The sequence below is a fragment of the Nerophis lumbriciformis genome, linkage group LG29 (assembly GCF_033978685.3).
Source record: "Nerophis lumbriciformis linkage group LG29, RoL_Nlum_v2.1, whole genome shotgun sequence".
Taxonomy (NCBI): domain Eukaryota; kingdom Metazoa; phylum Chordata; class Actinopteri; order Syngnathiformes; family Syngnathidae; genus Nerophis; species Nerophis lumbriciformis.
The window spans coordinates 33321802-33335557 of record NC_084576.2 but is presented as its reverse complement, the minus strand read 5'-3'; the positions used below and the strand labels follow the sequence as shown (position 1 = coordinate 33335557).

Sequence of the window (13756 nt, the reverse complement as noted above, 5' to 3'; positions counted from 1 at the left end):
AGCGTGATGTGGGCGCGCATGGAGTCGTATATCAACATGGACGGAGCTGCGTGAAAAAAGCCACCCGGCCTCTTCGCGTAAACTTACCTTAACCACTCGCTCATCTTTTCTTCATCCATCCCTTCGAGTTAGCTTTTATGATGACGCCGGCTGGAAAGGTCTCTTTTGGCAAGGTCTTCCTTTTGAATATCACCATGGGTGGAAGTTTCTGGCCATTAGCATGGCAAGCTAGAACCACAGTGAAGGATGACTTCTCATTCCCTGTGGTGCGAATATTCACCGTACGTGCTCCCGTTGTATCCACAGTGCGGTTCACAGGAATATCAGTTGCTGTGAAATAGTAGTCCGTGTGCGGATGGAGAGATTGCGTCTTTTCATGAACCGGATCCCGGTCGCTTAGTAGGAGCCATTTTGTGGTCTTTACAGATGTAAACACACAAAGGAAATGAAACGTACGGTATATCCGCGCGCTTTTTCTTCTTCTACGCGGGCGGGTGGTTGCTTACAGTAGAAGAAGCGCTTCCTGTTCTATGGGGGCGGGTGCTTACCTTGGCGGTTGCTTGCGTAGAAGAAGAAGCGCTTCCTGTTCTACCGGGAAAAAAGATGGCGGCTGTTTACCGAAGTTGCGAGACCGAAACTTTATGAAAATGAATCTTAATATTTATCCATATATAAAGCGCACCGGGTTATAAGGCGCACTGTCAGCTTTTGAGAAAATTTGTGGTTTTTAGGTGCGCCTTATAGTGCGGAAAATACGGTACCCCCTAATCAGAGCAAAGCATTTTTGGTTGAAAAAAAAGAGATAAAGAAGTAAAATACAGCACTATGTCATCAGTTTCTGATTCATTAAATTGTATAACAGTGCAAAGTATTGCTCATTTGTAGTGGTCTTTCTTGAACTATTTGGAAAAAAAGACATAAAAATAACTAAAAACTTGTTGAAAAATAAACAAGTGATTCAATTATAAATAAAGATTTCTAAACAGAAGTAATCATCAACTTAAAGTGCCCTCTTTGGGGATTGTAATAGAGATCCCTCTGGATTCATGAACTTAATTCTAAACATTTATTTTGTTGAAGTATTATTCAATAAATATATTTATAAAGGATTTTTGAATTGTTGCTATTTTTTTAGAATATTTAAAAAAAAATCTCACGTACCCCTTGGCATACCTTCAAGTACCCCCAGGGGTACGCATACCCTTATTTGAGAACCACTGCTTTAGCGGGTTCATCTAGCAATGAATGGGTCAGAGTCAGTTCCCTTCAAGATGTCATTAAAAGCATTTTGTCTCAAAAGTAGAGCAAAAAAGTGGGAGTGACGTTTCTTATGAACAGCTTTTAGTAGGTCATTGTTTTTGCTTGGTAGGTCACCTTTACCTGCTTTATTATAAAACAAGAAGTTTAAAGATGCCTGACCTACCGGGAAGAATACTGCCACCTAGTGGCCTTTTCATAGGACTAGCATCTCCTTCTTTTATGTGTCAAGTCGTCATCACAACTCCACACAAACCAGCCAATTGTTTATATTTACAGTATATATATATAAATGTATATATAGGGTTGTTCCGATACCAATATTTTGGTACCGCTACCAAAATGTATTTCTAAATAAAGGGGACCAGAAAAAATAAAAGCAACATCAAATAGTTTTCTCCTTGGCTGTATACTTTTATTGTGGGGACAAGTGTCTCCAATATTGTCCACACCTGTCTCCATCCAAACACAGCAGTGCGCTCTTAAACGCACGGCGGGAAAACGAGATGAAATGACGTTAAACCAAGCGCTTGGCTCCGTTTACTCTGAGGGGAAATCTCCCAAGCAAAGTCCGTGTAGTTACACTCTTAGAAATAAGGGTTCTAAAAGGGTTCTTCTACAAGGGCTGAGGTTCTAACTGGAACCATTTGCTTCTGAAAAACCCTTTCCCGAAGAAAGGGTTTTTCAAGGGTTCTTGGTAACGCTAATGGTTCCAGTAAGAACCCTTTTGATCCAGAGAACCCTTTAAAACCCCTTTTCTGAATAATTGGTTTTAAAAGGGTTCTCACTAACACTAAGGATTCCAGTAAGAACTATTTTGATCCAGAGAACCGTTTTTGGAAGAAAGAGTTCTTCAGGGATTGTTGAAAGCATGGGTAAGATCCTGTGTCTCCAGGGACATACTTCCTGATAACATTTGCCAATAATGGTGCCTATCTTTAAATAAATGTTTTTCTCATTAAAATGTTTTGAATGTTTGTTCAATGTCAACATGATAAATGACCACAATATAATATGAACTAAACTGATCTGTAGAATACAATATGGTTCTTTATAGAACCCTCAGAAGACAAGACGGTTATCGGTGAAATCCTTTGAAAAGGGATGTTTTTAGAACCCCCTGTGTCAGGTCTAGATGAAACCCTTGAAACATGAAAGAGTTCTTTGTGGAACTCCCTGCATGGGTTCTAGATGAAACCCTTGACAAACGAAAGGGTTCTTAGTGGAACTCCCTGTGTGGGTTCTAGATGAAACCCTTGACAAACGAAAGGGTTCTTAGTGGAACTCCCTGTGTGGGTTCTAGATGAAACCCTTGAAATACAAAAGGGTTTTTAGTGGAACTCCCTGCGTGGGTTCTAGTTGAAAGTCTTGAAATACAAAAGGGTTCTTAGTGGAACTCCCTGTGTGGGTCCTAGATGAAACCCTTGAAATACGAAAGGGTTCTTAGTGGAACTCCCTGTGTGGGTTCTAGAAGAAACCCTTGAAATATGAAAGGGTTCTTAGTGGAACTCCCTGCGTGGGTTCTTTGTAGAACCTCTAGTGGGGGGTTCTGGGTGGAACCTTACACACACAGTTCTAGGTAGAACCCTCCAAAAGGGTTCCAGGTGGAACCTTTATAAAAAGGTTCTACCTGGAGCCAAAAAGGGTTCTCCTATGGGGACGAGCCGAAGAACCTTATATGGTTCTACTTAGCACTTTTATTTCTAAGAGTGTATAGTCCGCCATGACTATCAAGCCAAACGACGCCTGACTTCCTGTTGCCTAAAATGCATTAATAAATGACGTTTTTTTCTGTGTCTTATCGCGAATCATCATTATACTGTTTATTGTTACATCCCTAGTCCAGTAACACGTAAAAAGTCAAGGGCGGTCACGGGGTGTTGTTGCCGTTGATGTTGGTCAATTTTTTAGGGCATGACGAGGGCACATCAAATAGTTTTCTCCTTGGCTGTATACTTTTATTGTGGGGACAAGTGTCTCCAATATTGTCCACACCTGTCTCCATCCAAACACAGCAGTGCGCTCTTAAACGCACGGCGGTAAAACGAGATGAAATGACGTTAAACCAAGCGCTTGGCTCCGTTTACTCTGAGGGGAAATCTCCCAAGCAAAGTCCGTGTAGTTATAGTCCGCCATGACTATCAAGCCAAACGACGCCTGACTTCCTGTTGCCTAAAATGCATTAATAAATGACGTTTTTTTCTGTAATTAAAAAATTAGAGTCTGTGTCTTATCGCGAATCATCATTATACTGTTTATTGTTACATCCCTAGTCCAGTAACACGTAAAAAGTCAAGGGCGGTCACGGCGTGTTGTTGTCGTTGATGTTGGTCAATTTTTTAGGGCATGACGAGGGCACATCAAATAGTTTTCTCCTTGGCTGTATACTTTTATTGTGGGGACAAGTGTCTCCAATATTGTCCACACCTGTCTCCATCCAAACACAGCAGTGCGCTCTTAAACGCACGGCGGGAAAACGAGATGAAATGACGTTAAACCAAGCGCTTGGCTCCGTTTACTCTGAGGGGAAATCTCCCAAGCAAAGTCCGTGTAGTTATAGTCCGCCATGACTATCAAGCCAAACGACGCCTGACTTCCTGTTGCCTAAAATGCATTAATAAATGACGTTTTTTTCTGTAATTAAAAAATTAGACAGTCTGTGTCTTATCGCGAATCATCATTATACTGTTTATTGTTACATCCCTAGTCCAGTAACACGTAAAAAGTCAAGGGCGGTCACGGCGTGTTGTTGTCGTTGATGTTGGTCAATTTTTTAGGGCATGACGAGGGCACATCAAATAGTTTTCTCCTTGGCTGTATACTTTTATTGTGGGGACAAGTGTCTCCAATATTGTCCACACCTGTCTCCATCCAAACACAGCAGTGCGCTCTTAAACGCACGGCGAGAAAACGAGATGAAATGACGTTAAACCAAGCGCTTGGCTCCGTTTACTCTGAGAGGAAATCTCCCAAGCAAAGTCCGTGTAGTTATAGTCCGCCATGACTATCAAGCCAAACAACGCCTGACTTCCTGTTGCCTAAAATGCATTAATAAATGACGTTTTTTCTGTAATTAGAAAATTAGACAGTCTGTCTTATCGCGAATCATCATTATACTGTTTATTGTTACATCCCTAGTCCAGTAACACGTAAAAAGTCAAGGGCGGTCACGGCGTGTTGTTGCCGTTGATGTTGGTCAATTTTTTAGGGCATGACGAGGGCACATCAAATAGTTTTCTCCTTTGCTGTATACTTTTATTGTGGGGACAAGTGTCTCCAATATTGTCCACACCTGTCTCCATCCAAACACAGCAGTGCGCTCTTAAACGCACGGCGAGAAAACGAGATGAAATGACGTTAAACCAAGCGCTTGGCTCCGTTTACTCTGAGGGGAAATCTCCCAAGCAAAGTCCGTGTAGTTATAGTCCGCCATGACTATCAAGCCAAACGACGCCTGACTTCCTGTTGCCTAAAATGCATTAATAAATGACGTTTTTTCTGTAATTAAAAAATTAGACAGTCTGTGTCTTATCGCGAATCATCATTATACTGTTTATTGTTACATCCCTAGTCCAGTAACACGTAAAAAGTCAAGGGCGGTCACGGCGTGTTGTTGCCGTTGATGTTGGTCAATATTTTAGGGCATGACGAGGGCACATCAAATAGTTTTCTCCTTTGCTGTATACTTTTATTGTGGGGACAAGTGTCTCCAATATTGTCCACACCTGTCTCCATCCAAACACAGCAGTGCGCTCTTAAACGCACGGCGGGAAACGAGGGGAAATGACGTTAAACCAAGCGCTTGGCTCTGTTTACTCTGAGGGGAAATCTCCCAAGCAAAGTCCGTGTAGTAGTCCGCCATGACTATCAAGCCAAATGACGCCTTGCCTAAAATGCATTAATAAATGACGTTTTTTCTGTAATTAAAAAATTAGACAGTCTGTGTCTTATCGCGAATCATCATTATACTGTTTATTGTTACATCCCTAGTCTAGTAACACGTAAAAAGACAGCATAAGTCCATTCCAGACAGTTAATAATACATAGGTTAGTGTTTTCCATAGCCACCATTGTTCTCTTTTTGACAAATTTCACTCGATCAAACATTCCACACTACGAAATAATACAACAGGGTTTCCCCTTAATGTAATTAAATGTGCATTTTTATTACCGCCACACTTTGAAAATAAGGATTTTATTAATTTTTTTAACTTGAAAACAAATTAAAGTAATAATATATTGTAGCTCCCAGAACAAAAATTTTTAGTGTACATGAAACATATGTTTATTATTGTCATTTAGTCCTTAAATAAAATAGTGAACATACTAGAAAACTTGTCTTTTAGTAGCAAGTAAACAAAGACTCCTAATTAGTCTGCTGACGTATGCGGTAACATATTGTGTCATTTATACACCTATTATTTTATAAAGGACAAACTGTAAAAAAATATTATTAATCTACTTGTTCATTTACTGTTAATATCTGCTTATTTTCTGTTTGAACATGTTCTATCTACACTTCTGTTAAAATGTAATAATCACTTATTCTTCTCTTTGATACTTGACATTAGTTTTGGATGATACCACACATTTAGGTATGGATGTGATACCAAGTAGTTACAGGATCATACATTGGTCATATTCAAAGTGTGTCCAGGGACGTATTTACTGACTTTATAAACATAATATACATTTTTTAAAAAGGATAAAAAATATCAATGCAACCATAGTATCGACTAGATACGCTCTTGTACTTGGTATCATTACAGTGGATGTCAGGTGTAGATCCACCCATGGCATTTGTTTACATTGTGACGGTGGTGAGCTATTGTATCCTCCTACGGTGTGTAGTGAAGCATGTTTAGATATTCCTCACGTACTTTGTTTGTCGCCATGGAGACCAGGATTAGTGATTTAGAAGTAGCTAAAACACTGTGGATGGACGTTAGCTACTAGCTAGCTAGCCATGTGTTAAAGCAGCTCTTCCTGAGGGTGTTTCAGTGTTATAACTTCACCTTTATCTTGACTTTTTACACCAAAATGCGTCCGTTCTCCCTTTTCTGTCTCCACACTGTGTCTGCTTGTAAGTACTCTGTGTGTGTGCGCTGCCCAACATGCTCCTCTGCTGGTAAAAGCAGCAATGTCACCACGTGACGACACGCCATCATGCCCGTTAAAAAAAAACCCAACAACATTAAAAACCAGTACTTTTCAGAGTATAGTACCGTTTTTGATGACTTAGTACCGCGATACTACCGTACAACCCTATGTATATACTGTATATATATTTGTATTATGTCTAACATGTAATAAGAAATGTTCAAAATGACTTTTTTTTCAGCTGTACTTTGCCGAGTATTCTTTGACTTGCTAGACAGACAGCCACATTCTGGATCTTTCCACCTTGGCGGAGGTCTGCGCTCGACTTGAGTGCCATTGTAGTTTTTCCGTTGTCGTGGCGATCAACACGCGCATCACTGTTGTGTGTGTGTGTTCCATGTGGGTCCAGGCACGCCAATCCAGAACAGCGTGAAGGATCTGTGGATGCTGCTGGCCTTCCTGCGCCTCAAGCCCTTCGACGTGAGGGAGTGGTGGAACCGAGTCATCCAAAGACCCGTGACCCACGGAGACAGGACTGGCATACAGTAAGGCATCCTACTAGTCTTGTTATTATTTGTACCGATTATTGTCAGTCGTTTATCAATCAATCAATCAGTATCCTTTATTTAACCAAATAAAACTTGTTGAGTTTAAAATCTATTTTTCAAGCGGGACTTGGCCAATAAGGCAGCAGAACTAAGTTACAGAAATACAAAAACAACATCAGTCACACCAGTTAAAAATATAAATTCAATATAAATTTAGGTTTTGGTCATACTTGCCAACCTTGAGACCTCCGATTTCGGGAGGTGGGGGTGGGGGTGGGGGGCGTGGTCGGGGGTGGGACGGGGGGACGTGGTTGGGGGCGTGGTTAAGATATATATAAGAAATACTTGACTTTCAGTGAATTCTAGCTATATATTTATTTTATTACATATACATACAGGTAAAAGCCAGTAAATTAGAATATTTTGAAAAACTTGATTTATTTCAGTAATTGCATTCAAAAGGTGTAACTTGTACATTATATTTATTCATTGCACACAGACTGATGCATTCAAATGTTTATTTCATTTAATTTTGATGATTTGAAGTGGCAACAAATGAAAATCCAAAATTCCGTGTGTCACAAAATTAGAATATTACTTAAGGCTAATACAAAAAAGGGATTTTTAGAAATGTTGGCCAACTGAAAAGTATGAAAATGAAAAATATGAGCATGTACAATACTCAATACTTGGTTGGAGCTCCTTTTGCCTCAATTACTACGTTAATGCGGCGTGGCATGGAGTCGATGAGTTTCTGGCACTGCTCAGGTGTTATGAGAGCCCAGGTTGCTCTGATAGTGGCCTTCAACTCTTCTGCGTTTTTGGGTCTGGCATTCTGCATCTTCCTTTTCACAATACCCCACAGATTTTCTATGGGGCTAAAGTCAGGGGAGTTGGCGGGCCAATTTAGAACAGAAATACCATGGTCCGTAAACCAGGCACAGGTAGATTTTGCGCTGTGTGCAGGCGCCAAGTCCTGTTGGAACTTGAAATCTCCATCTCCATAGAGCAGGTCAGCAGCAGGAAGCATGAAGTGCTCTAAAACTTGCTGGTAGACGGCTGCGTTGACCCTGGATCTCAGGAAACAGAGTGGACCGACACCAGCAGATGACATGGCACCCCAAACCATCACTGATGGTGGAAACTTTACACTAGACTTCAGGCAACGTGGATCCTGTGCCTCTCCTGTCTTCCTCCAGACTCTGGGACCTCGATTTCCAAAGGAAATGCAAAATTTGCATGGTTGGGTGATGGTTTGGGGTGCCATGTCATCTGCTGGTGTCGGTCCACTCTGTTTCCTGAGATCCAGGGTCAACGCAGCCGTCTACCAGCAAGTTTTAGAGCACTTCATGCTTCCTGCTGCTGACCTGCTCTATGGAGATGGAGATTTCAAGTTCCAACAGGACTTGGCGCCTGCACACAGCGCAAAATCTACCCGTGCCTGGTTTACGGACCATGATATTTCTGTTCTAAATTGGCCCGCCAACTCCCCTGACCTTAGCCCCATAGAAAATCTGTGGGGTATTGTGAAAAGGAAGATGCAGAATGCCAGACCCAAAAACGCAGAAGAGTTGAAGGCCACTATCAGAGCAACTCCATCGACTCCATGCCACGCCGCATTAACGTAGTAATTGAGGCAAAAGGAGCTCCAACCAAGTATTGAGTATTGTACATGCTCATATTTTTCATTTTCATACTTTTCAGTTGGCCAACATTTCTAAAAATCCCTTTTTTGTATTAGCCTTAAGTAATATTCTAATTTTGTGACACACGGAATTTTGGATTTTCATTTGTTGCCACTTCAAATCATCAAAATTAAATGAAATAAACATTTGAATGCATCAGTCTGTGTGCAATGAATAAATATAATGTACAAGTTACACCTTTTGAATGCAATTACTGAAATAAATCAAGTTTTTCAAAATATTCTAATTTACTGGCTTTTACCTGTGTGTGTGTGTGTGTGTGTGTGTGTGTGTGTGTGTGTGTGTGTGTGTGTGTGTGTGTGTGTGTGTGTGTGTGTGTGTGTGTGTGTGTGTGTGTGTATATATAATATATATATATATATATATATATATATATATATATATACATACATATAAATAAATAGAATAAATACTTGAATTTCAGTGATCATTTATTTACACATATACACACACATAACAGTCATCTACTCATTGTTGAGTTAAGGGTTGAATTGTCCATCCTTGTTCTATTCTCTGTCACTATTTCAGAACACACACATTATACAAATATACATTATAAAATCAATAAGAAAACGGGAGCTCTAATTTGGGAGTCTGGATTAGGATCAGAAGTTCCTATATAAACATTGCCACTCACGTCGCCATTTTGTATTGATTACTGCAGTTGTGCACTGGATTCATTCACAAATACAAACTACAACTCACAAACACTTTAGAGTTAGGCTCCACCATCAGAATGTGTACTTAAACTTATAAAGATCACATGGATATTATTCAGTGAGTTGATTCACCAAAACTAACCTGTTATACAGGAGGAAAAAGCACACAGGACGTTTCAATTGTTCACAGACTGGTCGCTCTCATCAGAATGACAAGACACTTCCGGTCTGCAGGTGATAGCATTCAATTGGGAAGAAACGCCCTACTGCCCCCTACTGACCAATGTGAATACTGATAAATGTGTAATGACAGCTCCAAAAACGAATTCCATCCATCCCATCCATTTTCTACCGCTTATTCCCTTCGGGGTCACGGGGGGCGCTGGAGCCAAACCACAAAACAAAATTTAAAAAAAATCAACACAAAAATGTGACACATTATGGGTGGGTCACATATGCATGTACAGTAGATGGCAGTATTGTCCTGTTTATATTGTGGGAAAGCGGACGTGTGAACAGGCTGTCAACACGTCACTCAGGTCCGCATGGAGCCGGAGGGGGCGTGGCCTCCAGCTCCGCCTGAATTTCGGGAGATTTTCGGGAGAAAATTTGTCCCGGGAGGTTTTCGGGAGAGGCGCTGAATTTCGGGAGTCTCCCGGAAAATCCGGGAGGGTTGGCAAGTATGGTGTTGGTAAATGTCTAATATAATAGTAGTAATAATAAAAAAAGATCATACCAGCCATTTTATAATTTAATAATAATTTAAATGTAATGACATGAAACCAGACCTGGGCAAAATACGGGCCGCGGGTCACATGCGGTCCATTAACATTTTCAATCCGTTCTACATCATTTTTTAGACCTTTAATATCAAAAGTGTATTTGCCATTATGATGTGCAGTGATGTTTTTAAATGACTAGAAAGTATTTCAATGGTCGAAATCTGCACTTTTGGGTGTTATAGGAGTTATTACTGTAATCTAGGCCACAGCAGCTCAGATGAGGACAAAGCAGAGTGGGCGGGGCTTGTTTCCATAGCAGCCAGCCCCAAACACATGTGTCAGAAACAGATGCAGAAGCAGATGTTTTCAACAAATGTCTGCATAAAAGTGATAATATATCATATTGTAGGTGTTTAGTACACGTTGTATTCATATTTTGCTGTTTGTTACATGTTTTGTTTTATTGTAAAAGATGTCTATCGAGGAGCTGGACTGAGAAGTAAAATATGTTCATATGTATTTAATATTCAGTGTTTTGTTGTTCGTAGTTAATATTGTAAATCCCACGTAAAAGAGGAGCGGTGTTCATATGTTGTTAATATTCAGTGTTTTATTGTTCATAGTTAATATTGTAAATCCCACATAAAAGAGGAGCGGTGTTCATATGTTAATATTCAATGTTTTATTTATCATAGTTAATATTGTAAATCCCACTTTCTTAATTTCTTTATGTAAAAGATTATCGAGGAGCTGCTCTTAGAAGTAAAAGATGTTCATTTGTTGTTGATATTCAGTGTTTTATTGTTCATCGTTAATATTGTAAATCCCACGTAAAAGAGGAGCGGTGTTCATGTTGTTAATATTCAGTGTTTTATTGTTCATAGTTAATATTGTAAATCCCACGTGAAAGAGGAGCGACGTTCGTATGTTGTTAATATTCAATGTTTTATTTATCATAGTTAATATTGTAAATCCCACTTTCTTAATTTCTTTATGTAAAAGATGTCTATCGAGGAGCTGCTCTTAAAAGTAAAAGATGTTCATTTGTTGTTAATATTCAGTGTTTTATTGTTCATAGTTAATATTGTAAATCCCACGTAAAAGAGTGATCATGTTGTTAATATTCAGTGTTTTATTAATATTGTAAATCCCACGTAAAAGAGGAGCGATTTTCATATGTTGTTACTATTCAGTGTTTTATTTATCATAGTTAATATTGTAAATCCCACTTTCTTTATTTCTTTAGTCTATCGTCTGAGAAGTAAAAGATGTTCATTTGTTGTTAATATTCAGTGTTTTATTGTTCATAGTTAATATTGTAAATCCCACGTAAAAGAGAAGCGATGTTCATATGTTGTTAATATTCAGTGTTTTATTGTTCATAGTTAATATTGTAAATCCCACATAAAAGAGGAGCGATGTTCATATGTTGTTAATATTCAGTGTTTTATTGTTCATAGTTAATATTGTAAAATCCCACGTAAAAGAGGAGCGGTGTTCATATGTTGTTAATATTCAGTGTTTTATTGTTCATAGTTAATATTGTAAATCCCACATAAAAGAGGAGCGGTGTTCATATGTTGTTAATATTCAGTGTTTTATTGTTCATAGTTAATGTAAATCCCACGTGAAAGAGGAGCGACGTTCATATGTTAATATTCAATGTTTTATTTATCATAGTTAATATTGTAAATCCCACTTTCTTAATTTCTTTATGTAAAAGATGTCTATCGAGGAGCTGCTCTGAGAAGTAAAAGATGTTCATTTGTTGTTAATATTCAGTGTTTTATTGTTCATAGTTAATATTGTAAATCCCACGTAAAAGAGGAGCGATTTTCATATGTTGTTACTATTCAGTGTTTTATTTATCATAGTTAATATTGTAAATCCCATTTTCTTAATTTCTTTATGTAAAAGATGTCTATCGAGGAGCTGCTCTGAGAAGTAAAGGATGTTAATTTGTTGTTAATATTCAGTGTTTTATTGTTCATAGTTAATATTGTAAATCCCACATAAAAGAGGAGTTATGTTCATATGTTGTTAATATTCAGTGTTTTATTGTTCATAGTTAATATTGTAAATCCCACGTGAAAGAGGAGTGGTGTTCATATGTTAATATTCAATGTTTTATTCATCATAGTTAATATTGTAAATCCCACTTTCTTAATTTCTTTATGTAAAAGATGTCTATCGAGGAGCTGCTCTGAGAAGTAAAAGATGTTCATTTGTTAATATTCAGTGTTTTATTGTTCATAGTTAATATTGTAAATCCCACGTAAAAGAGGAGTGATGTTCATGTTGTTAATATTCAGTGTTTTATTGTTCATAGTTAATATTGTAAATCCCATGTAAAAGAGGAGTGATGTTCATGTTGTTAATATTCAGTGTTTTATTGTTCATAGTTAATATTGTAAATCCCACATAAAAGAGGAGAGGTGTTCATATGTTGTTAATATTCAGTGTTTTATATTGTAAATCCCACGTAAAAGAGGGGCGATGTTCATATGTTGTTAATATTCAGTGTTTTATTGTTCATAGTTAATATTGTAAATCCCACGTAAAAGAGGAGCGACGTTCATTTGTTGTTAATATTCAGTGTTTTATTGTTCATAGTTAATATTGTAAATCCCACATAAAAGAGGAGCGGTGTTCATATGATGTTAAAATTCAGTGTTTTATTGTTCATAGTTAATATTGTAAATCCCACGTGAAAGAGGAGCGATGTTCATATGTTAATATTCAATGTTTTATTTATCATAGTTAATATTGTAAATCCCACTTTCTTAATTTCTTTATGTAAAAGATGTCTATCGAGGAGCTGCTCTTAGAAGTAAAAGATGTTCATTTGTTGTTAATATTCAGTGTTTTATTGTTCATAGTTAATATTGTAAATCCCACGTAAGAGGAGTGATCATGTTGTTAATATTCAGTGTTTTATTAATATTGTAAATCCCACGTAAAAGAGGAGCGATTTTCATATGTTGTTACTATTCAGTGTTTTATTTATCATAGTTAATATTGTAAATCCCACTTTCTTTATTTCTTTATGTAAAATATGTCTATCGTCTGAGAAGTAAAAGATGTTCATTTGTTGTTAATATTCAGTGTTTTATTGTTCATAGTTAATATTGTAAATCCCACATAAAAGAGGAGCGATGTTCATATGTTGTTAATATTTCGTGTTTTATTGTTCATAGTTAATATTGTAAATCACACGTAAAAGAGAAGCGATGTTCATATGTTGTTAATATTCAGTGTTTTATTGTTCATAGTTAATATTGTAAATCCCACGTAAAAGAGGGGCGATGTTCATATGTTGTTAATATTCAGTGTTTTATTTATCATAGTTAATATTGTAAATCCCACTTTCTTTATTTCTTTATGTAAAATATGTCTATCGTCTGAGGAGTAAAAGATGTTCATTTGTTGTTAATATTCAGTGTTTTATTGTTCATAGTTAATATTGTAAATCCCACATAAAAGAGGAGCGATGTTCATATGTTGTTAATATTTCGTGTTTTATTGTTCATAGTTAATATTGTAAATCACACGTAAAAGAGAAGCGATGTTCATATGTTGTTAATATTCAGTGTTTTATTGTTCATAGTTAATATTGCAAATCCCACGTAAAAGAGGGGCGATGTTCATATGTTGTTAATATTCAGTGTTTTATTTATGATAGTTAATATTGTAAATCCCACTTTCTTTATTTCTTTATGTAAAAAATGTCTATCGAGGAGCTGGTCTGAGAAGTAAAAGATGTT

The 13756-nt window shown here is 37.6% G+C and overlaps 1 protein-coding gene across 2 annotated transcripts in view; it reads left to right on the top strand.

Annotated features, from left to right (window-relative positions):
• The window catches only part of hltf (helicase-like transcription factor), an 86410-nt gene that overhangs the window by 40921 nt on the left and 31733 nt on the right, over positions 1-13756 (top strand). Inside the window, exons 16-17 of one of the 2 annotated variants that reach the window (XM_061924459.2) lie at positions 6599-6670; positions 6767-6902. In XM_061924459.2, coding sequence (XP_061780443.1) covers positions 6599-6670; positions 6767-6902 — 208 coding nt within the window. The remainder of the gene's footprint in view (positions 1-6598; positions 6671-6766; positions 6903-13756) is intronic. The other variant, XM_061924460.2, reaches the window with a different exon arrangement.